The following is a 25,412-nucleotide window of genomic DNA, read 5'->3' as shown; positions in this document are numbered from 1 at the left end:
AGGACTTCAAAGATAACTTTAACATTTTGAATAGTACTCCAAAGCCTGCAGGAAGCTCACAAAGCAGAGGTATTACATGTATATATTGTAGAGCATCCAATACCACAAATGCCACTGCATTCTGGACCAATAAAGCTTATAAATGTTTTCAAGGGCAGCCCACACATACAGCACATTTCAATAGTCCAGTTAGGAAGTGACTAAGGCATAAGTGAGCCATGAGCAATAGCTTTTGATCTAGGAACTGATGCAATTGACACACAAGATGTAATTGTATAAAGACTTCTCTGACCACACTGCTACTTGCTCTCAAGCAAGTCGTGAGCTCATGAGGTCTCCCAGATTATATACCAACTCTGTCTGGGATAGTGTTACCCCAGGGGTTCCCAACCCCCGGTCCATGGACCAGTACTGGGCCGTGACATGCCAGCAACCAGGTCGCACAAACAAGCAAAGCCCCATCTATTGGTTGCAGGCAGTACACAAAACCACGCACCTTCCAGTCCGTGGAAAAACCTCTATCCACAGAACCGGCCCCTGGTGTCCAAAAGGTTGGGGATCTCTGTGTTACCCCATCCAGAATCAATGAAAGAAAATCAATAGATATAGAAGAACCCTAAAACCCGTAACAATGTGGTCTTGTCAGGGTAGGGCCAAAGCCAATGCTTTTCCATCCAGATCTGCATAGCCTCCAGGCATGGGAAAATAACTCTAAGACATCATTTGGGTGACCCGGGACAGAGATAGATACCTGAGTATCATCAGTATGCTATATTAATCAATGACCTCACCCAACCCAGGTTGGAGATAGACCATCCTAATCTATGCTTATCATAATTAAGACTGGGCATGGACTCCAAAATACATAATCTATCAATCATACTGTCTACCATTGCTAGTGATATGTGACCACTAGAAACTTTGTTAGGGTACTGCTAATTATGAAATGGTGACATTTTATTACGTTTACCAGCTCCCAAAATGTAGGGTTTGTAGCTCTTTTGCTTTGCCTTCTCCCTAGTTTTCTCCCCACCCCAAGGGGAAAGCATACCTGACATTACCCAAAAGAATTGGGTTGATCTCTAGTAAAACAGCAGCAAAAATACATATAAATACACACTGAATTTATGGATCAAGAAGATCCTTTCTGCAAAACAAGTTAGGCTGCTGGATATAATATGGATTTTCAGTCTTCTGAGCAGCATTTATTCATGTAAAAAATAATCCCACATAGCATTCTTTTGCTACGCATGGTTTGTCTGGGACTGCGAAACAGCATTGTGAATATCATTACTTGCAGGTTTTGCAAAAATAACCCTTTTCTGAATCATATTTCTAATTTGCATTTTACATACTTGATGTATATAAGATTGCAGACATACTCTGTTTTTTTTTAATTTAAAATTTTTACAGAGAAACCTTTGCTCTTCCACACTGTAGCATAACTCACAAGCAAGTCTATGTTTAGTGCAACTTGCAACAAATAATTATTAACTTCATTTTTTTTCTTTGTTTCTTCTTTTAGCTTAATCATTACCCTAACCCCCAGGAGTGTCAAACTGCCGGCCCGCAGGCCAGATGTGTCATGGCAAAACTTCACCCACCCCATTGCCAGCAATGGAAAAAAAGTTGCGATACATCACGACATGTCACATGATGTTGCGAGTTTGACACCCCTGCCCTAACCTGTTTTAGATACAAGTAGCCCTCTAACAACCCCCCCTGCAATTAATGTATTCCTAATTTCACAGACCACAATAAGTAAGTCAATTTTCAAGAGTTTCATATCAATGTATCAATTAAGGCATAATCAACAGAAAATCTGTGGGATATCAACACCCCTGAATCTATAGAAAGAAACCAGAAAAAAGTCTTATTTTATTAGTCCATGAAATTCAGCAATTATAATAATTATAAAAAATACCTAAGGGAATAGAAGGGAAGGAGGGTGTGGTTCTTAGCAAGATAGCATTGGAACATATTTTCCATGCAATAATAATACAAATTAGTAACATATACTTCTATGCATATAAACTTTAATAAAATAAAGACATATATTACAAAACGCTCCCAGGCATGTGAAACAGAGCTATAAAGAACAACAAATGCAATCATTACCTGTATCAGTGAATTATACCAGGAGAGTGGAAGATCAAATACTCTTAAAGCTGCAGTCTTCAAAGGCAAGCATGTCTCATTAGCAGCGTCTTCTGACATTGCTCCTTCTTTCCTATATCATCATCTACTAATGCTAAATCAGAATCATATTATCTGGGTTAGACAGTCTGCCAAAGAGAGATAAATATTGAACTAGCTTTGAGACATTCCTTCAATAGGTTGGTTTCAATCTAAGGGTACCATAAAGAAAACTGCATGCAGTAATACACCCTGACTGTTGAGGAGAACACAATGTTTGAGCTTTTCAGTAATGACTAATTCTAGCTGCCTTTCTATAGCCTCATGCCCAGGAATAAGCCCCATTTAACTGAATGGAATTCCGAGTAAATTAAAGGTTGTATTATAAACCAACAGTTAAAAACTGAGAGGCAAAATTCCTCAGTCACAGAAGGAAAGCAGATTAGTCTTGAAAAATATATGATTTCAGTTATACTCATCAATTAGAAATATTCATGAGCTTGTATTTTTTAACCTCCAAAGCAGCTTCACATAAAGATTTTAATTATCCTAAAGACACAAAGATATATTAGATCAAACAATATTTCTGCACAACTGAGATATGCATGCACTAACTTTCCTTGGTGTTGTTGCACTGCTAAATCTCTTGATCTAATTGCCAGAGGAGATACAGCTCCTAAACTCCAAATGAGCCTTTAGAAGTAACAGGAAATTTAGCTCTTGTTACTTCTACAACTGTATTGAAAAGCATGAGGGTTTTTTATATATATATAAATGGCTGAGAGAGGAAGAGCAAAGAATCTTAAAAGACTTCATTGCTTATTTCAAAGACCTGTATAATTATATCCCCATGAGTTAGCAGAGGTATCCCTTGAGTCCAGGGTGATAAACAAGATAATGGATGCTTGGGATGATGTAAATATGAAACTGTGGCTATGGATGACAGAACCTTATCATTTTCTAAAAACCCAGTATATTGACCACGATATCTTCATCATCTGCTAGACTGAAGACTTCTCTGTCCTGTTTGGGTGAGATGGGTAGCTCTTCTTACATGGAGGAAATCAACCTTTTGCCATTGCTTAAAAAAAAGCATAATAAACTCATTAAGCTGGAAGGACTTCTGTCAATTACCTCTGCAGGTATGTCAGCCAGCTCAGCTTTAGACGATGCGCTCCTTGTTTCTCCTTTGCACCAGTCCTTGCTCTTGCTAGCAGTTTCTGATGGAGCTGTTAGGAAGAGGAAGATGCAGGCAAATAGAGAAACTATAGAGATAGAAATGTAGAGCAATATGACTCCTGGATAAGAATTTGATTAGTAGTCTCTATAAATATTGAATATTAGATGTATAAGACCCAACGCATCATCCTCATGTTAAAAAGGATCGCAGGAGATGGTGACATGAATTCAGGGACTGGATTGGATCCATTCTTGTCTCAACCTGAGATATGTTTTGCAAGAGGTATTTTTCTTAAGAGGATACAGGTTAGATTGGAACAAAACAGAGGGTGTTATCCTGTGAGGCTGCCTCAGAAGAATGATTCATGTTTTACTCTGTGACATAGAAGTAACACACAGAGCTGGTTAAAAAAAAGCTGCATTTGTCATTACACTGATTAAGATAAATTCTTAACAACAACTGGAGTTTCAAAACCAATGTATTTTTCTATTACCCTAGTATTATTGCCTTTATTATTATTGCTATCATATTACCATTTCTGAGATCTCCATTCAGTCTGTAAGGCACCGATTTACCTCTGAAGGTAGAACACAGAGGGGCAAAGAGTTGTGGTTAACTTCCTTTTCCAGACTAGAGCCAATTAGATGTAGTACACTAATTTTAGGTCTTTCTTTTGCATTTATTTATTTCTCATGGGAGACCTTAAGATCCCCCATTTGAGATTCCTGTTCTCTGAAACTTCATTTTCTTAATCAAATAAATTTTAGGCCTGAACATAGCTCTGAGTTAAACTGGTCTTTCATCACTGATACCTTTTAGATGTATCAATTGTTACTTATAGGGATTCTTAATTTTACTAAAGGAGTGGCCAAAATGTAGTGTATAAGGTATCTTCAGGATGGACACATTCTCATATATTTTCTTTCACATGTGCTGCACTCATAGAACATAGAATAACAGAGTTTGGAAGAGACCTTGGAGGTCTTCTAGTCCAATCCCCTACTCAAGCAGGAGACCCTATACCATTCCAGACAAATGGTTGTCCAACCTCTTTTTGAAAATCTCCAATGAAGGAGCACCTGCAACTAGTCCACTGATGAATTGTCCTCACTGTCAGGGAATTTCTCAATTCTAGGTTAGACCTCTCTTTAATAATTACTTTTTGTCCTGTCCTCAAGTGCTTTGGAGAAAAAATTGACCCCGTCTTCTTTGTGACAGTCCTTCAAGTATTGGAAAACTAGTCCTTCTCTTCATTAGACTAGACATAATTAGTTCCCACAACTTTTCATCCTGTGGCTTAGCCCCCAGGTCCCTTATCATCTTTGTGGCTTTTCTCTGCATTCTAGAGCAAACATGTCAAACCTGCGACATCACATGACATCGTGCAACGTATCAGGACGGTTTTGCCATTGCTGGCAATGGGGTGGGTGCAGCTTCCGCATGACGCATCCGGCCCACGGGCTGGCAGTTTGACACCCCTACTCTAGAGTCTCAGCACTTTTTTGGTATCGTTAGCAGAACTGGATGCAGTATTCCAAGTGTGGTCTTATCAGTGGAGTATAAAGTGGCATTATCACTTCATGTAATCTTAATACAGGTAGTCCTTGACTTAAAACCATAACTGACCCCAAAATTTCTGTTGCTAATCAAGACACTTGTTAAGAGAATTTTGTCCCATTTTATGACCCTTTTGTCACAGTTTTTAAGTAAATCACTGCAGTTGTTAAGTAATATAGTTGTTAAGTGAATCTGGCTTACCCATTGACTTTGTAGAAGATTGCAAAAGGTGATCACATGGCCTGGGACACTGCAACCATCATAGATATGAATCAATTGTCAAGAATCTGAATTTTGATGCCACAACAGTCATAAGTGTGAAAAACAGTCATAAGTCATGTCACTTTTTTTAATGCCATTAAAACTTCAAACAGTCACTAAATGAATTGTTGTAAATCAAGGGCTACCTCTACTATCCTTCTGTTGATGCAGCAACTTGTACATGACCCTTTTTTGTTCCTCTTGTCTATAGGATTTTGCTTACATATAAGGCACTCTGCTTTTCTATTTTTCTACAGATATCAGAGTTGAAGATGTATTTGCAGACATTCCAGTCCCCACTGCTCAAATCTGTTGCCACTTTCAATTTTATACACTTTAAATCAGTTTTGCTCTATTGAACGCAGTGGAGTTTTTCTTTGGATTACCAAATTTTGGTTCCAAAAACCTAGTAACCACTAGATGGTAGAAAAGAGGTGTGGAGAACATTCTTTACATTCATCCTATGGTCATCCAGAATTTTGCATTTCATATAAAGAAACCCTTGCTACTGTAACCAAGTCCATCTACCTTGCTGCTGTTTTCTTCTCTTCTTTCTTTCCACCATTTCCATTATTTTAGAGCGTTCTCCAGTTCTTTGCATAATATGTCCAGAGTATGTAAATTTGAGCCTGGCCGTTTCTTTTTCAAATGTGAACTTTGGGTCAATCTGTTTGACGATCCATTTGTCTCTTAGTATTTTCAGTAGTCTTCTCCAACACCAAAGTTCAAAAACTTCAATACTCTTCCTGTCCTGTTTCTTCAAAGTACAACTTTTGCTTCCTTAAGAATATCACAGGGAATATTTTGACTTGAACATTTCTGACTGTTGTAGATATAGACACATTACAACATCTGAATATCTTTTCCAAAATAGTGGAAAGATATTTTCCACTATAATGATGATAGGGGATGTTTTTTTAAAAAAATTCCATTTATATCCCACCCTTCTCCGAAGACTCAGGGTGGCTTACAAGCTTAGCAGTAGCCTTCATTCTATGTATATGCCTGCTTATTAGGGCTTTCACACACACCCCAAGCGGCATTATTACAAAGTCAGCTTAATTGCCCCCAACAATCTGGGTCCTCATTTTACCTACCTCGGAAGGATGGAAGGCTGAGTCAACCTTGAGCCTGGTGGGATGCGAACCTGCACTAATTGCAGGCAGCTGGTGTTACTTAAGGAGGCATTAGCCCACTGCTCCACCAAGGCTCTGTTTAATTTAGATTGAATTAAGTATTGGATTCCCTTTGTCAAGAACTGTCCATAATAGGAACTAAGATGGCACTAAGTCTGCATTAAATTAAGAAAATTGAACAGAATAACTGTTTCCATATTAGGAAACTTATATGCAACTATGTTTAATATTAGCGATTATGATACAAAATAGATTGAATGCATAGAATAAAGTACCATTGTAGGTAAATGGATGTTGATCTTAAATTAGTTGAGAACTGTCGTTTAACTTAAGAATTGTAGTTTAAGTGTTAAAATTACAGTGTAGTTTTAACACCGCAAAGCCAGTGTTAAAAATTAACATGCTAGAAGTGCTCCATTGATTTGCCATTAGCTATTATGAAGTGGAGAAATGGCACAGGTGGGAGTCAGAATAAGATCGCAGCAAACCCATTTTTAGGGCTTATCGGATCCTTGCCGCAAACATTCTGACGACCACTAGACGGTAGAAAAGACATTCAGAAAAAATTCTGACTCGATCCTGCCTTCCTGCGGTTATCCGGATTTTGCAGTCCAGATCCGGTAACGCTACTTCTTTTTAATTGGAAATTACCACTAAGATAGAGGCTCTCCTGGCTTAAACGCGCGCCGTGGTAGGTTAACTTTGGGGTTAGGAGCCAAAAACCTGAAGACATCCAGAACTTTGGTTCTTAATTTTTCTATATCTCTGAGGCAGTATTTCGTTGAAGGGGAAAAACAGGCAGAAATGTGTTTCCGAGACCAAAACCGAATAAAAAGCAAGACTCTCTACGTAAAACAGGGGTCTTCAAACTTGGCCCTTTTATGACTTGTGGACTTCAGCTCCCAGAATTCCTCAGCCAGCAATGCTGGCTGAGGAATTCTGGGAGCTGAAGTCCACAAGTCATAAAAGGGCCAAGTTTGAAGACCCCTGACGTAAAACCTCTCTGAGAACCGGCTTATTGGAAGGCCGGCCTTTCGAAGCTAGCCTCCTCCTTCCCTTGCCGACGCCTACCGTCAGCTTTGAGCGCAGGCGCGCTCCCACCTGCGATCTTGTCACCTCCGGGACCGCGCGCCGGCTGAGAAGTTCCACCGCCGCCATCTTTGCTTCGGGCACTCTCGCCTTCTCCTCGAGCCCCGGGAAAGCCAGCGACGCCATCTTTGTTGCGGGGCTCAGGAGAGGCGCCGGCGTTCGGGAGCCCGCTGGAAAAGAAAGGGGGGAAAAAAAAGCGAAGGAAAACGGGGGCGTCTCCTCGTCTTCCTCCTCCAGGCGCTCTGGGACGCGTTTAGTGTGCCTGGACTAGCCTTTAGGATACGGGTGAGGAAAAGGACGAAGGAGCGGTGGCTTTTTGAGATGGAGAAACCGTTAAGGCTGTAAGGAAAACCTTCAGGTTTTCGGATGAAATTCCACTCCTTGCCCTCGGGACCTTGAGGGGTGTTATTCAGGGGACGAGTTTACCTGCTGCTGCCGGTAAGAAGTCCGTTTTCTTCCTTCAGGAACCAGTTTTAGGCTCTTCCCAGCTTTCTCTCTCTTTCTCTGAACCATAAGCTCAAGTCTGGAATCTAGTTCAGGACCAATTTGTAGATCTAAAAGATATGAGGCCGGTGCTTTTTGAAGCCGAATATAGCCTCTGAACATGTGCAGAGTGCCTCCCTGGATGAAGCCTCTGCGTCCCTAAAGAGAAGGAGGCTTCTTCTCCTTGAGGGAGGCATTCCCCCTGGGGTCCGGATTATTTCCTAACTTAAAAAAAAAAAGAATTCTGAAGGAGAGATGCCCGCCTTAGATCCAGAGATAAATGAGATTATTTTGGGAACCATAATATAGCTGAATAATGCTTCATTTATGAAGCTCGAAGATACACTGAGCCATTTACTGCTTTATCCAGGAAGAATGGCTGCAAGGCTTCAGGGAATGAAAATACAAATATGTTCTGTTTCATAAGGCAGTGCTATTTTAAAGTAGGCTTTTTGTTTCCACTAACCTGGGGGGGGAAAAGGAAGTACAGGTATCTCAAACCCGTGGGATAAAATATATATTTGTTGGTGAGAACAGGAGAGGTTAGAGGATTAACTTTAGGTCCGTGTATTGCTTCATTTAATGCTGCCACTTCATTTAAATAAAACAGTTGGGAAATCTTTTCTGTAATGCAGAACACAATTAAATATAAGGATGGAAGGCAACTCAGCTGCAGCTTGCAGTAATGCTGGGGCAGCAGTTTTACTGCAAAAAGATCAATCAGCAGAATACACTGCAGAACAGCATACATGCATTTTTTTAATTCTCCAAGAATGAAATGAAAATCCAGGTATCATAGATTATAGCACTGAACTTAGTGTTATTGCTTTGGATAATTGGATATCTTGAAATGCTTTGACTTACTTAACACAGTTGATTAGGCATATAAAGAGTTGAGTTGTTGTGAAATTGTTTCTTTTATGATACTGAACTCTTGGGGAAAAATAGAAAGAAAAAATAAATGGATTAGGCAACAGTCATCAGAAAATATTTTATTTTCTGAACCCATCTTAATGCTTATTTATCTCAGCTGTTGATTCTGCTTTTGTTTTTTCAAAGTTAAAATTAATATTGCACAAAGGGTCCTTCCTTATAATTGTATCTCTGAACATACAGTATATAAGTAGGGTTATCCACATGTTAAAAAAAAGCCATGAAAATATTCATGAAAAAAATTACAAATTATTCTCATATTAAATATATTAATTTTTCACATTGCATTAGAGGTAAGGGTTATGGTTTTGAAAAAAAGAAAATAAATATAATTTGCTTAAATACAGGACGAGTAAAGTAGGTATTGAAACCATCTGTTGTTTATTAATGCATGACATTTACTTCTTGCTGCAATTCTATATATACTATTTGACGCTCACAATATAAAGAATAGCAAAAAAATTAAAGAACAGTAAAAAAATAAACGCACCTACATTCCAGATAACATCTGGCCTCATCCCCCAAATGCCCTCCAGGATAGCTACATTTTGAGAAGCTTCTAGAAGGCAACTGTAGTTGGAACCAAATGCACTTGGAGATCATTCTAGAGCAGGCATGTCAAACTGCAGGCCCGCGGGCCAGATGCATCATGACGAAACCGCACCCACCCCATTGTCGGAAATGGGGGAAAAGTCGCAATACGTTGCGCAATGTCACATGATGTGAGTTTGACATGCCTGTTCTAGAGGGCCAGTCCAACAACAGAAATACTACAGTCTTGAATCTTGGCTATTTAACTTCTGAAAAATGGAGGACAACTTGCTGTTTCTCCTGGCATGATCAGAATGGTTGGATTGATTCCAGTGGAGAAATGAGTGGTCCAATGCCAAACCTTAAAGGGTTTTATAGGATAAAACCACTGTTTTAAATTGTACTTGAAAGCAGATAGGAAATAGGGTCCACAAAATATGTGCAATATCTAGCCTAGCATCCAGGCCATGCATTTTGCACCAACCAAAGAGTCATCGTGGTATTTAAAAGAACCCCCTTATAGAACATATTGTACTAGTCATGGTGATCAAGTTGCATTCTATCATAGGCAGAACTTTCTGTCCCAAGTAAAGTCATGATTGACATACCAGTGTAGCTGGGCAAAGTTTCCCCTTGCCACAACTTTGCAACAACATAAAAATAACATTAACAACACATGAGAAAACAGAAAGAAAAATAAATAAAATATGGTACAGTGCTTAAATTAAAAGAATGTCCTCTGAAATAACTCAATCTTTGAGCATTTTTCTGAAGGTTAACAAGGTGATGGCCAGCCTGATCTCTGTTATAGGGTTATTCCAAAATAGAAAAGCAGCCTTCTAACTTCACACGCTCTCCCCGCCTCATCCTGGAAGTGTGGGATTTATAAGTAGCTTCTTTCCAAAAAATCCAGTTAGGTCAATTCCAAGGAAGTGTTCCTTCAGATATCAAGCCAGAAAGGCTTTTATAATATAATGGCATCTGTTTAGAGAGCTACCCAGCAGCCAATGGGCAATTAGTTTGGGGCCCATAGACTTTGTGTTATACACATATTGCTCAGAGCTTGTGAATATGTGGGCCATTCTACTACATTGTAAAGCTGCATTGACAGAATCTTGCTAGTGTGCAAGTACAATTCTCCACCCAGACTCTTTACGACTGAGAAATTAGGGAGTATCTCCGCTGAGTCTCTTGCCCTGCCTATTATCCAGTAGTGGGCTTTGCTATTTCTTATCTAATTGTTCCCTTGACAGTGTCTCTATGCCGTCTCCCAAAGTCTTTCCCACTCATCATTACATATATTCAGGTATGACCCCTAACTGAAAAAAGTCCAAATAATTCATTTCTTCTAAAGTACTATGAAATTAGTCTACTACTGCTATCTCAATAACCTTCCCTAAAAGGAAGGTTGGAGAATGGACAATAGTTATCTAAATTCTTTGGATCTGGGAATGGGTTTTTCCCAAGCAGTACACTCTTCTCCTTCAAAACTAATGTTAAATCCTCCTCTTACTATTTCTCAGATCCATGCATGCATCCATCCTACTTCCCACAATAGCCAGGATGGGCAAAGGTCCAAAGAATAGGTGGCAAGCAATAACCCAGTTAGAGACTAATTCACGTCTTTGAAATTTATACAATAGACTAAAAGGAATTCCAAAATAATAGGATATGTTGCCCTAGCTAGTTGTTTTTTTTTATTTATGTGCCACCCATCTCCAGAGGTGATATTGGTTACATCAAGTACTCTGCCCATATGAAGTCAAGAATATGGAAAATTAGAACAACTCTGATGAAATGCTGTGCAAAATGGCCACAGTAACCAGTTGAAAGCCATTTATTTCAAATAGACAAGATTTCAAGAATACACCAACATGCTAGTTGTATACCTTAATTCAAAACACTATGTTGTCCATTGTTCTTTTTTACATAATATCATTCGTTCTGTTGTGAAGTATAACCACTACTTTAAAAACACAGCTAAAGGAGAAGTGAGAAGAACCAGGATAATGTAAACCCAAGGCTAACCTGGGTATATTTTTTAACAATAAAACTTATTTAACATTGCAATCAAAGGGATCAAATATTTTTTTCCAACAGTATGTTTAACTGCATATTGCATTTATTTATTTTTTTGAGCTTTGAGCAAGGAATTCCGATGGGTGATGCTATTGAATATTTTCCTCCATTACAAGATCAAGAATTGTCATGAAGGTTAAAACTTAAATCTAGCTAATCTTCTAGTAATAAAACTCATCTTCTCATCTGAAAAAATGGCAACTGTGTGTGCTAAAAGCAAAGTCTCTTCATGTCACTAATGTTATAGAATTATAAATTAGCATTTAATGTTTTATATTAGGTTGTGAACTCTACAAAACATGAAAGGAATCAGCATTTACATAGAAATGTGAAAAATAAATAAATACTATATTGAATTAGTCATCCATGCAAGGGAGGAACAAGGGATAAAATGTAGATTGCAACATGAATTCTGTGCTTTACATGCTTGTTCTGCAATGTCATGGTGCAAATTAAGGTGAAGCTTGTGTTGTGATGTCACAGTGCATGTTTCATCATTTTGGCATCATTGTGATTTGGAATCAATGTTTATGTTGTATTACATAGGAATGGCAATAGCACTTAGATTTATGCAGTGGTTCATAGTGCTTTACAGCACTCTCTAAGCGGTTTACAGAGTCAGCATATTGCCCCCATCAATCTCGGTCCTCATTTTACCAATTTTGGAAGGATGAAAGGCTGAGTCAACCTTGAGCTGTTCAGAATTGAACTCCTGGATTGAGCAGTGAGTTAGCTTGCAGTACTGCATTCTAACCACTGCACCACCATAGAGCATATTCACAGTTTTTCTTATTAGGTGTTTTCCAAATTTGATTTAGATATACTAACAAGTACCAGGATACTGTAAAACAAGTCCTACTGTAAAGCAAGCATTTGATTTATTTTAATTGTGTATCAAAAGCATTTCTTACACAAATAATATTTGAAAGGGGATCTTTGCAAAGCTTGCTGGCACTCCTTCTGAAAGCATTATAGTAGCCATATCCTTTGAGAGACTAACAAAACTGCTTTGAAAGTTGTTCCCATGGGCATGCACAAAAATACTTTAGCTAGGTTATATAGGCACATATGGCTGATGACAGCTTATGAAGCAGCCATATTTAGAGGAATGATTCATTTGTACTAACATGTTCTGTGGTCTGACCCTTTTCAGTGCTTTTCATAGATCTAGTCGTCAATCGTCCATTCTTTTTTTGCGTTATTCTATATTCATTCCATAATGTTAATAGAAATAATATAAAATTATATAATCTTTTGAATTTTTAGTAAACTTTGCTGCATATTGTTTGTTGTACAATTACATTTCATAATACTATAATAGTGTTTTGTTCTTGATATGTAGATGATATTGTTAATAAATACTTGAATGTGACTGCAGTTAAAATGCCACACCAAAACAATGATTGCTCACATTTGGAATCTGTTGGTGAGATAACCAAAGAAGACTTGATACACAAATCTCATGTGAGTTTCTGTTTATAATCTTTTTGTTGTATTCATCTTTGCTTCATTTTTAAATTCTCATATTTGTCATTTAAGTAAGGTCAATGTGTGTTAGTTGTTAAAGTATTATTAAATTAATGATTGGGAAAAAGTCATGATGTTTTACTTAATTTATTAAGTGGAGAATGTAGATATCATGTATTTATGGACTAGATGTAATAATGTACATTAATAAAGGTTTTGAAACCAAAAATGTCATAATATTTTAGTAACATAATTTGTACATGCAATACTTGAAAAATCAAAATAAGCATCTATTTTGAAATAATAGTTTTTAAGTTGTAATGCAATAAGTATTTAGTATTTCCAGTATAATAGAGTTTCTCTTTTTCATTCCATATTAGCTAATTTTATTAACTAACTGCCTGATTCCCTGTTGTTTTTATAGGGGACTTGTCAAGACTGCAAGGTAAAAGGACCAAATCTGTGGGCATGCTTAGAGGTAAGCAGAATTAACATATATAATATGCAATGACTAAGAGTTTCTCTTTCTGAAAATGAAGCTTTGCCAGGCGTTAACTTTGCAGCCACTAGTTATTCATCAATGGCTGTGATTGATCTCTAGTCAGAACTAGGATTACTTGAAATTTCTGGATGGTGTGATTGTGTGCAAATTGTATATTGTTTTCTTAATGAGGGCTACATTTCAAATCCATTTTTGAGATCTGCTTAGCATTTGCAAAGTTGGCAATCAAGTCTAGTGCTCTAGCAGTCGAACCACAGTACACAGGTTTACATTCCATTTTTATTGGAAATGTGGGGTGAAATGTATGTTAAGTTTCCATTACATTGTTCCAGAGAATATTTTTAAGATGATTGAGGATAGCCATATAGTTTTGTAAAGTCTCTTTTGTGAAAAAAATAGTTTGCTACATAAATGGAATGGCATATGAAAAACTTTTTAACATGTGCCTACATTTTCTTACTGAAGTCACTTTATATTTTAACTCTTAATTGTGTTAATCAGAAGAATTTAGTGTAACATACATATATAAACTGCCTTATAATTTAACATACTAAGAATTTGTATCAATTCAAATAAATTGATGCATTTCATTCTTTATGTTTTTGTTAGCTATTCAATTGCATAACAGCTTTGCAGGGAGATATAATTTTTAACCATGCTTATAAACATAAGCTTTCTATGTTATCATAGACATTTATTTTTAGTCAGATAAATGAATTGCATTTGAAAAGCATTGGTCAATGTTAAAGATCATTATGTAATGTTATGAAACCTTTTTATAATATCTATATATATATTGGTTCAATTAATTATAGGGTTACGGATAAAGTTTGGCCATATATAATTGTTGAATAGGGTGCCTTGGAAATTGAATTTATAAATAAATATGCATTTGATGTGATTTAAACAATCATTGAAAAGAGTAATACCTCTAAAGCAGGGGTGTCAAACTGCCGGCCCATGGGCCGGACACGTCACAACGAAACCGCACCCACCCTGTTGCCGGCAATGGGGAAAAAGTTCCGATATGTCGCGCGATGTCACGTGACGTCGCAAGTTTGACATGTCTCCTCTAAAGGATCCATAATTGACTGTAAAATGCTACATTTTTATATATAACTTTATTAAATTGTTTTTAAAAAGGAAGATAAAAACTAATGCAAACTAAGCAGAAAAGAAAAAGAAAAAATCAGAAAGAAATCTAAAATGCAGGAAAGGGGGGGAAAAAAGAAGAAACCAAGAAGTGAACTTTGTGGTCGTACGTGTGAAGCCATTTTATCCAATGTGCATTGTTTGCTGGAAAATGGCAAAAAAAACACAAACACACAAAATGTGATCACATGGCCGCAGGATGCTGCAACCAGCTGATTGCCAAGTGTCTAAAATGTAATCACGTCACTATGGGTGTGGTGCAGCAGTTTGTAACTTCAAGAGCTAGTTATAAGTAATTTTTTGTTGAGTCTTATCACAACTTTGAGTGTTAAAGTCTTAAGTCAAGGACTGCCTGTATCTCACGATAAGTTAGCTATTCGTGTTTGCCTATTATTCCTTGTCTATAAAATGCTTCTTGTGTTGAGAGCCAGAAGTGTTTTGGAGCATAATTTGGGTTTGGATCTATTCTCAATACGGCACATCTAACATAATGATTTTTAAAATTTACATTAACCTTAATTTTATTGTACCACAAAAACCATGCTATCCAATCTCAGGTTGCGTTCTTCTAACTCTTAAGTCTTATATTTCTCAGCAGCACCCCTCTTTTATCCAATCTAAAATACAAGCTGTAAGCTACAAAATACAAGCAAGCTGCAGAATATAATTTTAAAATAGGTAGACCCAATCTTCCTCTTTCCTTTGCATCTTGAAATATATTTAACTCATGTTTTTTCCTGACACACAAATCTAGATATAACTTTCTGCCACTGTTTAAATTGTGCATCAGTTGTCAAAACAGGTATTGTTTAAAACAAAAACATCATTCTAGGCAAAATTTTCAATTTTATCACAGTCTCCCCAAGCAATGTCAGTTGTAGTTTCTGTATGATACTGTACTGAACCTAAAAATAAAATAAACAGCTGGATTGTTTATTACAAAGGCAAAATATTAATTTGTAGGTTTTACATTCAGCTTCTAAAATAAATACAAATCCTTTTAGCAGAACATAAATTCCTTTATATAGTGATTGAAAGGAATAGCATTTCACTTTTGGTTTTGTAATTTTTTATACTGTTAGAATGCATAATTATTTATGCAAGCCTAAATAGATAATGCTTTGCTGTGAATTAATTAAAATGGTTCCAAAAGGTTGCACAACAGATTTGTTAATATTAAGTATGATCATTTTGGTCCTTTCCGTAAATCTTTTTCCACAATCTTATTCTTTGGCACTATCATTGTTCTATTTTTAAGGTGATTCTAGTAGTTATTTACTAAGAAAGCAAACTGCTCTATTTTCACAGTGGGTTTAGGTGTTTATTATTGTAATGGATTGCATCTTGTTAATGGTTACTTTGTTTGGTTTAACAGAATAGATGCTCCTATGTTGGTTGTGGGGAGTCATATATAGATCATAGCACCATACATTCAGAGGTATGTTTGTATATTCGTTTGACAGTTTATACAATCTTCACAGTTCAGAATTTCTAGGTGTTCTGTGGTTACACATAGCATTCTGTCCTGCCACATTTTTCTAATGATTTATTTATATGCATGATTAACAGAAATTTGAATAGCTTTATGTTGAAATCCCAGAATAATTCTATTTCATGTATAATTTATTCAGTAATTTATATCGTGTTTTTCTGAGAGGAATTCAGTGAGCAAAAAAATAAAAATGGAAATGAAAACAAGCATATAAAATATATGAAAATATTAGCCAAAGGAAATGAAAGCAAGTTATAATTCGGAATTATTTAATTGTTCAAGAATGGTTAATTAAAATCATAGTCATCTAACTTGATATTGATAATAATGTTTATTTTGAACACTGAATAATATATGTGGAACAGATAAAGTAATCTTTGTAAGCTGCTGTTAAGCATTAAACTATTTGACATGTATATTGTTTACCAATATTTTGATACTTTTGTTAGTAATATGATAACTTAAGTGAATAGCTACTAATGTTGACAGTATGCAATGAAGTAAAATGCTTATTTATCAATGTCCGATATTTTTAACAAAGAGTCTTTCCCCCTGTTTATATAATTACTCGCCGCTCTTAAATCTTCTGGGGGTCTTTACTTTCCAGCCCTTTCCAATCAGGGGCTCAACATTTATAATCTTCAAGGAGAAGGAAAGAGAAAATTTTGCTCACCCAGCTTCAGCACGCAGTTGAAATTCCGCTGATTTATAGTCCTTCTGCTTCCTGTCGGAGACAGCTATGGCTGATAGATTTTAACAGCCTTTTCCTTCGTTTTTCCAGAGGGTCCTACAGTTCACTCTGATCGGGTGCCCCCTGATCTGAGCTCCTGAAGTATCTCTCCTTCATTGCCCCTCCAGGGTAACTTTCTGGCCCTTTAAGGGTCGCTAGACGAAGAAAAACCAAGCTGGAAAGCCGAGCACCGGCTTTTCCCAGTTGTCCCGACGGCTGCCAAACAGGAAGTTGAAGTAAAATGCTTTTGTTTGATAAATGTTTATGAAAATTACAACATGTTATGATTGAACTTGTAATTCCCAAAATATTTCTACTAAAGGGGGCATTATGTAGAAACTTGATGTTGGAAGAGAAATGATTACAAAACACCATTTCAATTCCAAACCACTAAAACTGCATTATTTTGCAGTACTTAAGATGCTTGAAGCAAAGGAAACACACTCTAGACCAGGGGTCCGTGGACCAGTACCGGGCCGTGGCATGCCAGCAACCAGGCTGCACAAACAAATAAAGCCCCATCCGCGGGATGCAGGCAGCACACAAAATCATGCCCCCTCCGGTCTGTGGAAAAACCTCTGTCCATGCAACCGGTCCTTGGTGCCCAAAAGGTTGGGGACCTCTGCTCTACACAACATTAATATGGACAAGAAATGCTCTTTTCCATGGGAAGGATACTAATAATTATACAGGGCCGGGAGATTTGCTGTTGTTATTCTGTTTGGTATGGTATTCCCTTGAAACTGTTGACCTTTTAATGTATATGGACTTAACCATCTCTCTCCTTCATTTTCCTTGTGCATGATCTGCTAAAGATTATATAAAGTACAAATTATAAGGCAATAATGCATCTTTATCGGTGGGTGGGTAAATATATGAGTCAGTATGTGAGATACTATATCAGGAGCAGAGAATCCCAGGTTTTAATTGTCTCTTAAAGAAGCAAATTGGCTAATTTATGACCACTCACTCACTCTTAGACTCTAGATTGGAAAGTAAAAAAAATCTGTATACTAAAAGCATATGACCACAGTACAGACAGAGTCTATCATTAATAAAGCTGCAGTGGATTGATTTAGACTGTGTTTGGATGTGTATAGTATATGTACAGTACAAAGACAGAGAGTTATACTGTGCACTTAGTCTTCATATTGGTGTTGATCATAATAAAATTCATTTATTAATATTTTGTTTTCTAGGAAACAAAGCATTGTTTAACAGTTAATCTTACAACACTTCGTGTTTGGTGTTACGCATGCAGCAAAGAAGTATTTCTGGATAGAAAGCTAAGAACTCATTCTTCCTTACAAAATGTACGGTTATCTTCCCCTGGTCCAGAACATATTATACAGGTAATCAGGCATGAATTGTATTAGGATTTTATAGGGAGAGAACATTTCTTGCTATTCCTGCCGGGATTTGTAATATTGTAACTAGAAAAGGAGAGTTTTATTCTTCTGTCTGATAACATGAAGAAAAATATTTTAAAAGAACCTTTACTATGAGAAATGTATGCCTTTTCAAAAGAATTGTGCTTATAAATGTTATAATATAAAGTTAACAAAATATAACTCTTTTTGCAATCCTAGGTAATTTCCTTGAAAATCAAAATATGTATCAGTATTTATAATTGAGACTGTAATGTAGCTATTTTTATATGTTTGTGTTGCGGCTTTGAATCCAAACAGCTCCTTGCCAAGGATTTTTTTGGCGAGCATTAAAAAATAAATTCTTTAAATATTAAGTATTAAGACCTGCAAATTGACAAGAGAAGAATATCTGATTTAGATATATTTATGTAGAAATATGCTTAAAAGTAATAAAATATTTCTAGCTTACTGCATGCTTTTTTGTAGTATACATGTCTCAATTCCTTCTGTGAATAGACTGTGTTTATATGCATAATATTTATTTAAACTACGAACCATCTGATAACAGAACTAAGAAATAACCCAAAATATTACATCAAAGCTATTGCATCATTAATCTATAATACACAGCTATTCTGTAAAGCAGATGAAACCATTTCTATTGCCAGACAGTATGTTGTGGCAGATTTATGTTCCTACATGAGAGTTTCTTTTAGCCAATGTATATTATTCAATGAAATATTATGATATTATACATAATTAAACTTTTGGCTTTATATGGAAAACATATGCTGGAAATTGATATAAATACCTTCATAGGCTCTTTAGGAAAAATGAAAAGTCAATATTTTTGAAGAATGCTACTTAGAATTTTATTTTTTTAATCTTTCATTAAGGATATTAAGCTACCCAGTATCCCTACACTGAAAATTCCTTTAATTGCAACATTTGATGACCTAGATGTACAAGTTGAAGAAGAAGATGAATTAAAGGCTAGAGGTAATACAGTAGGATAATTCACATGACTATTATTAAATGAACAAGTTATTAATATAATTGCAATTAATTGATTTTTAAGGCTTAACAAAAATGTTCTGTTGCTAGGATGTGCTTAGTTTCTCATGGGAACATAGCCTAAAAATGGGAATGTAGTTAGATGGCGAATGTCACACATTGTCATATATGCAGATTTCTGTATGATAGCATTATAGTAACATTGTTTTCAGGATAAAAAATACTCAGAAATTCTGTAAATACTGTAAAAAAAGCTGATTCTAAATTGCTACAGAATGAAGACATTTATATCCTGTACACACTGTAACTTTTTCATTGGCTTGCTAAGCAGTGTTTCTTATATACAGGTTTGACGGGCTTGAGAAATATCGGAAACACCTGTTACATGAATGCAGCTTTACAAGCACTTTCAAACTGGTAAAAAAATGAATATAAAACTGTGTGTTTTCCTTTAGCCCAGACATGTCAAACACAAGGCCCGGGGGCTGGATCCGGCCCGCAAAGTGGTTTCATGTGGCCCACGAAGCCATCCTGGAAACAGTGAGGGAATGGCCCCCACTGCCTTGGCCCTGGCCCAGAGATTCTCCTTCTGCCAGAGACCCCCAGATTTGTCCCACTCCTGCCCAGGCCCCCATAGGCACCCTTGATGCGAACGTTGTAGAGCTGGCCATGCCCACCCAGTAGGCCATACGCACTCTAGCCATGCCCACCCAGTAGGCCATGCCCACCCTGGACATACCCACCCGGCCCCTTGAGGGCAACCGCAATGCTGATGCGGCCCTCAATGAAATTGAGTTTGACACCCCTGCTTTAGCCAGAAATTTCAGTCAGAAATCTAGGGAAAAGATAAAAGATAAATAAGTAGCTATGTAAGAGAGTTACCTTATTGATGAGATTGGCAGCATATACATTTAATAAATGAATAAATACATTTTAATGTATATTAAAAGTTTCTAGCTGTACATTTTCCAGCTTCTGAAGATTTCCATGAACAAAAATTTTGGAAAGACTTTTCTCCTTGGAAATTTGTAAGAACATAGGTTTTTAGTTACTTCCTGTTTCATAGATAAATAAAAGGAATCTGAAATCTACTTTGATATAATGCTAAAGTTCTGCTTCAGCAGATAATGTTCAATAATGAGCTGTATTGATTTCATTAATCCAGGATATATATTTCAGATGTCAATTCTGCAAGGCTTATTGTTACTTATTTTTTAGAGATACAAGAGAAGTAAAGACAGAAAAAAATGAAATTGGGGAAAAGTGAATATTTAAGATTCACAAACTGTACAAATTGCACAAAGAATTTGCAAAACGTTAAAAAAAATTACAAGTCATATTTAATTGTAACAAATATCATACAATAGTTTAACGTTTGAACATCTGATACTAGAATCAGAGCAGAAATTGATAAAAGTGGTTGAAATGATAAGATTAACAGTCAAAGTAATAAACAAGACTTTGGAATTTATTTGAAGCAGTAAACGTTAAAATCTAGAGTTTTAAAACTTTACATTGGAAAAAAACAACAATTGTAGATATTGCAGAAAACTATGTAAAGAGTTATAGTCCATGATTTGTTTCCAAATTTAAGTTGTTATCAAACTTTTTAGATACGACCTTTTGGACATTGATACATATTCCTAAAGCTTAATCTACCAGTTGTCTGTTGAAGGGACTGAATATAATATCTACTAGAAAGCATCTAGTAGTGATTGTTATATATAAAACCAATTGAATATACTTTGTGAGAACATAAGGCTTAGTGATGCTTAACTGAAAAACAATTGGTAGAAAAGGAAAGGATCATATTTTAAAATTGTTCAACTTTGTAAAATTGTATCAAATGTGAAAGAATGATCCAACCTGATTGTGCATTAGTTTTTTAAAATATGAGATATTCATTTTGGCAGTCAGTGCTGAATTAATATAATACTAAAAACAAATGTCTTCCAATATTCTGTAATATTCAGAGTAAACTTAATATTTACCTTCTATTGATATTCCCATATGTCAGCAGCCCCCAACCTTTTGGCCATCAGGGACCGGTTCCATGGAGAGGTTTTTTCCGCAGGCTGGAGGGGGCATGGTTTCGCATCCTGCCTGCATCCCACAGATGGGGCTTTGCTTGTTTGCGTGGCCTCATTTCTGGCATGCTGTGGCCCAATGCCGGTCTATGGACCGGGAGTTGGGGATCCCTGCCATATGTTACACATCAGTTACCCTGCTTAAATTCTCCATCTCTTTAATAATGCGATCTGACTTGTTCAGTTCCTGAATCATATTCCAGTAACAATTTATATATTTGATCTAACAGATATTTTGCTTAGGTGTTGACTGTTGAAATGGTAAAAGTAACTTTTTTGTCACCGATTATGACATGCAAGAAGATTTGTTCTTAGCATGCTGAAAAGATGCATGAGGATTCAGCAATATTATTGACTACATTGAACATTAAATGTTTTTTTAAATGATAAAGAATTCATATGATAGTTCAATTTGAAGAACCATGGATATATGTAGCATTCTTTCAAACTACTAGTTTGTGGTTTTTTTTCTTTTATCAGCCCCCCATTGACGCAGTTTTTCCTTGACTGTGGGAGTTTAGCTCGGACCGATAAAAAACCAGCCATTTGCAGAAGTTATTACAAACTTATAACAGAACTCTGGCATAAAAGCAGGTATGGTGTTACTTTCATTTTGATAGTGTTTTTTATAAATCAGTCTGGTATATAATATTTTTCAGATGTGAATGCTTTCCAAATAATGGAATACATACAATCTTAAGAATGAAATCCAACATTTCATTACATATTTCTGTTCATACAATGGATTTTGTCCACTATTCCTCAAATTCCATGATGTATGTCCAACGTCTGATCTGAGGGATTGGAATGTCATCTGAAACAACTTGAGAATATCAGAGTTGGAAGGAGAGAAATTCAACATTGAAAGATAACCTTCCACTTCACAGTTCTGTAGAAGGGAACACACCATTGGAATGTTTGTTAGTAATAAATATATGAACTAGAATTCTGGTTTGCATTTATGCAATTACTATAGCTGCCTATTCATTTTCTTAGGTTTAACAATAATCAGTGCTTTGATTTAATAAATAAATAAATTTTTTAAACAAAAATTTAATATTTAAAAGCAACATCCAGCTCTGAATATTCACCAGTGGAACCATATCCATCCGTACAGTAGATTCTGTATATATTTACATAGAAGTAAATCCTGTTAACTATGTGTGATTGTGATATATTAAGACAGTAAAATTAACAATTTCCTACTTCAATATTTCTGATTTGCTAAACTGAACATTGGTACACTGAAGTACTCCAGTCCAGAGGTCCCCAACCTTTTGGGCACCATGGACCAGTTCCATGGAGAGAGGTTTTTCCGTGGACCAGAGGATGCGTGGTTTTGTGTGCTGCCTGCATCCCGTGGATGGGGCTTCGCTTGTTTGTGCGGACCAGTTGCTGGCATGCCGTGGCCCAGTACTGGTCCATGAACCGAGGGTTGGGGACCCTTGTTCTAATCTATTCAGTTTGAGAAAGTGTAAACAAAATTAAGTGTTTTTTGTTCCAGGCCTGGAGCTGTGGTCCCCACCAATTTGTTTCAAGGAATTAAAGCAGTTAATCCAACATTTCGAGGCTATTCTCAACAAGTAAGCTTTTCCTGCTTTTACGCCACTAAAAATGATTGTTGCTAAACAGTTGCAAGCTTCAAAGAAATAAAAACAATCAGCTTCCCCTTGAGCTCCGAATGGCCCCGGATCTCCGGTCCTTTCGTCGCGACCTCAAAACATTTATTTTCCATCAGGCTGACCTGGACTGATGAAAAGGGTTTTTAAAAAGAAAATGTTTTTAATATTTTATCACTGGGGCTTGGTAATTTAGTCTTTTTTTAACATTTGTATTATTGTGTTTTATTGTTGTTAGCCGCCCTGAGTCCTTTGGGAGATAGGGCAGCATATAAGTCCAATCAGTCAATCAATCAATTAATTAATTAGTTAATTAATTAAACACACATGCATAAAAAAGATACTGGGTATAGTTATAATCTAGTGAAACAGAAATAATGGATGTTGAATTTACTGGCAAACTGCTGGATTTTTTTGTATATTTCTCCTTTATTCAGTTAAGTTGATTAATTCAGGCTTTATATTTACACTGTGGTGTAATATAAACACCTTACAATAGAAAGCTCTTTTTTTTCTATTCAGAGGAAGAGAGCTAGGACCATATATTTTTGGTTTTAAAAATAACGTAAATGACAAATTCATTTCAATGTTCAAAATGTTGATTAATATAACATTTAGATTTAATTATAAATCTAGTATAAAAGAAATAGATTTGGGGGGTGTTAATTTTCTTTTGCCCCATCTTCTTTTGCCCTTTTGCAAAAATCAGGCAGGAGAAAAATTCAGACATTATTCTGTCTAAATCTTTCATGCAATAGTGCAAGCTATCTAGAAGGTTGTCTGATGTGCAAAATAGACATTCCAGGGAGATTCTATGAGCAAGAGGAGCTACTGAAAAAAATCCCACTCACTCTCTTCCCTGCATACTCCTCTGGATTTTTACAAATCACATTATAAAATGGAAGTAACTAAAAGCAGAACAGTATGTTACACCTAGTACAGTATGTTACTCCTACACCCTGCTTCATATGTATTTACTCTAATTAGTGTTTTTTTTAAAGCTATCACAGTCAGATGTGTATTTTACCTGTTTTAAATTTTAGGATGCCCAGGAATTTCTACGTTGTCTAATGGATTTGCTTCATGAAGAGTTAAAAGAAACTGTTATTACAGGAGAGGATAATAGCACCACAAACATTGAAGAGAGAATGGAAGAAGAAAAATGCCCATCAGATGCAGATTTTCAATGTCTTAACGATGATAAGGTAGAAAATGATCCTTGGTCAAAACCTGTGGCAGATGATCCTGCAGAAAATGCAATGTTAATTGAGGAGGATGAAAATACATCTAAAGATTATAGAAAAGAGAAATCCTTGTGTACCAAAATGAATAGAACAAATTCTATGGACGACACAGAAAAAGATATAAACAGTCTCCGTGAAACAGCTGAACTTTTGAATAATCAGGAAACAGTGAAGGTACAAATACACAGCAGATATTCAGGTGATTGTATGAATATTATTTGAAAGTGATTAAAAGTCATACATGCATAAAATTAGTTTGGCTTAAATGGTGATGTCATTCTGATGGAGCTAATTCTTAATTTCCTTTGTCTCCTGTTATGTGTACCCTTGAGGCTTGGGGGACAGGCAGAGATTAGGGAGTGTCCAAAGGAACCACATAAATTTCTATTTCATGAACTTGCCTAACATTTGCCTTCTCCATTATGTATTTTTCAAGATTATGCAGCATCCTTTCTACTTTAAAACCTGTTAACTACTAGTGTGCCATAGTTAAAGGTAAAGGTTCCCCTGCACATGCGTGCTAGTCATGTCCAACTCTAGGGGCCAGTGCTCATCTCCGTTTCAAAGCCGAAGAGCCAGCGCTTGTCCGAGGACGTCTCCGTGGTCATCTGGCCGGCATGACTAGACGCCAAAGGCGCACGGAACGCCGTTACCTTCCCACCGTAGTGGTCCCTATTTTTCTACTTGCATTTTTTACGTGCTTTCGAACTGCTAGGTTGGCAGAAGCTGGGACGAGTAACAGGCACTCACTCTGTTACGCGGCACCCGGGATTCGACCCACCAAACTGCCGACCTTCTGATCGACAAGCTCAGCGTCCTAACCCACTGAGCCACTGTGCCCTTACTCAAGTGATTCTGATAACACTTAATGATTCTGTGGCATGTTAAAAACACCACTGAAGATGTTACCTAGCCTGGTAACAAAACGTTCGGAAACCAACCCACAAGCTCGAAGAACGAACCTTCACCTTCAATCCTACACCCGAGCTACAGATATTCAGCACTATTGCAATTCTTAGTCTTGCTAATAAGTCACTTCATAGTTCATCTATTACCATGGCATTTGTAGTGAAAGCTTTCTCTAGGTATATCCTCTCAAATGTGTAATTTAGAGTTAGAAAAAGAAAAAAAAACCTTCATTGTACGAGGAAGATGTACAAGAGGCTAGAATATAGTGTATATTACAGTACATGTTCATAAATAGGAAATGCGGGCATTTATTCATTGAATGATAAATTTCATAAATTTACTTATGTAGATAGCTCATGCATGGAAACAAATAGTTAACTTTTTCTCTTGTAGAGTTAATTCTAATACACACATACATAGAAGAACCCATTTTTATTTTAT

At 36.5% G+C, this 25,412-nt stretch overlaps 2 protein-coding genes across 11 annotated transcripts in view; one reads left to right on the top strand and one right to left on the bottom strand.

The window, feature by feature from the left end:
* MIGA1 (mitoguardin 1) overlaps positions 1-7,481 on the bottom strand; it is a 52,707-nt gene extending 45,226 nt beyond the window's left edge. For 4 of the 7 annotated variants that reach the window (XR_014025954.1, XM_081323982.1, XM_081323981.1 and 1 more), the window contains exons 1-4: positions 7,342-7,481; positions 5,075-5,123; positions 3,271-3,365; positions 2,119-2,251 (exon numbers count right to left, since the gene is read on the bottom strand). Coding sequence is in view for 5 of the 7 variants with exons in the window: in XM_081323982.1 (XP_081180108.1) it covers positions 2,119-2,217 (99 nt within the window). In the remaining 2 variants the exon portion in view is untranslated. Of the gene's footprint in view, positions 1-2,118; positions 2,286-3,270; positions 3,366-5,074; positions 5,161-7,341 lie in introns of all 7 variants that reach the window. The other 3 variants (XM_081323978.1, XM_081323980.1, XM_081323979.1) reach the window with 3 other exon arrangements.
* A 127-nt stretch (positions 7,482-7,608) lies between these two features.
* USP33 (ubiquitin specific peptidase 33) overlaps positions 7,609-25,412 on the top strand; it is a 38,199-nt gene continuing 20,395 nt past the window's right edge. For 3 of the 4 annotated variants that reach the window (XM_081323971.1, XM_081323970.1, XM_081323973.1), the window contains exons 1-10: positions 7,609-7,797; positions 12,728-12,849; positions 13,277-13,330; positions 15,882-15,944; positions 17,928-18,080; positions 18,995-19,097; positions 19,460-19,529; positions 21,680-21,793; positions 22,704-22,782; positions 23,862-24,261. In XM_081323971.1, the coding sequence (XP_081180097.1) occupies positions 12,769-12,849; positions 13,277-13,330; positions 15,882-15,944; positions 17,928-18,080; positions 18,995-19,097; positions 19,460-19,529; positions 21,680-21,793; positions 22,704-22,782; positions 23,862-24,261 (1,117 nt within the window). In that variant the 5' untranslated portion in view covers positions 7,609-7,797; positions 12,728-12,768. Of the gene's footprint in view, positions 7,798-12,727; positions 12,850-13,276; positions 13,331-15,881; positions 15,945-16,845; positions 16,965-17,927; positions 18,081-18,994; positions 19,098-19,459; positions 19,530-21,679; positions 21,794-22,703; positions 22,783-23,861; positions 24,262-25,412 lie in introns of those variants that run through there. The other variant, XM_081323972.1, reaches the window with a different exon arrangement.

Source organism: Vipera berus (assembly GCF_964194415.1).
Source record: "Vipera berus genome assembly, chromosome: 3".
Taxonomy (NCBI): domain Eukaryota; kingdom Metazoa; phylum Chordata; class Lepidosauria; order Squamata; family Viperidae; genus Vipera; species Vipera berus.
The sequence above is the reverse complement of the archived record's forward strand: the minus strand, read 5'-3'. Positions and strand labels throughout refer to the sequence as shown.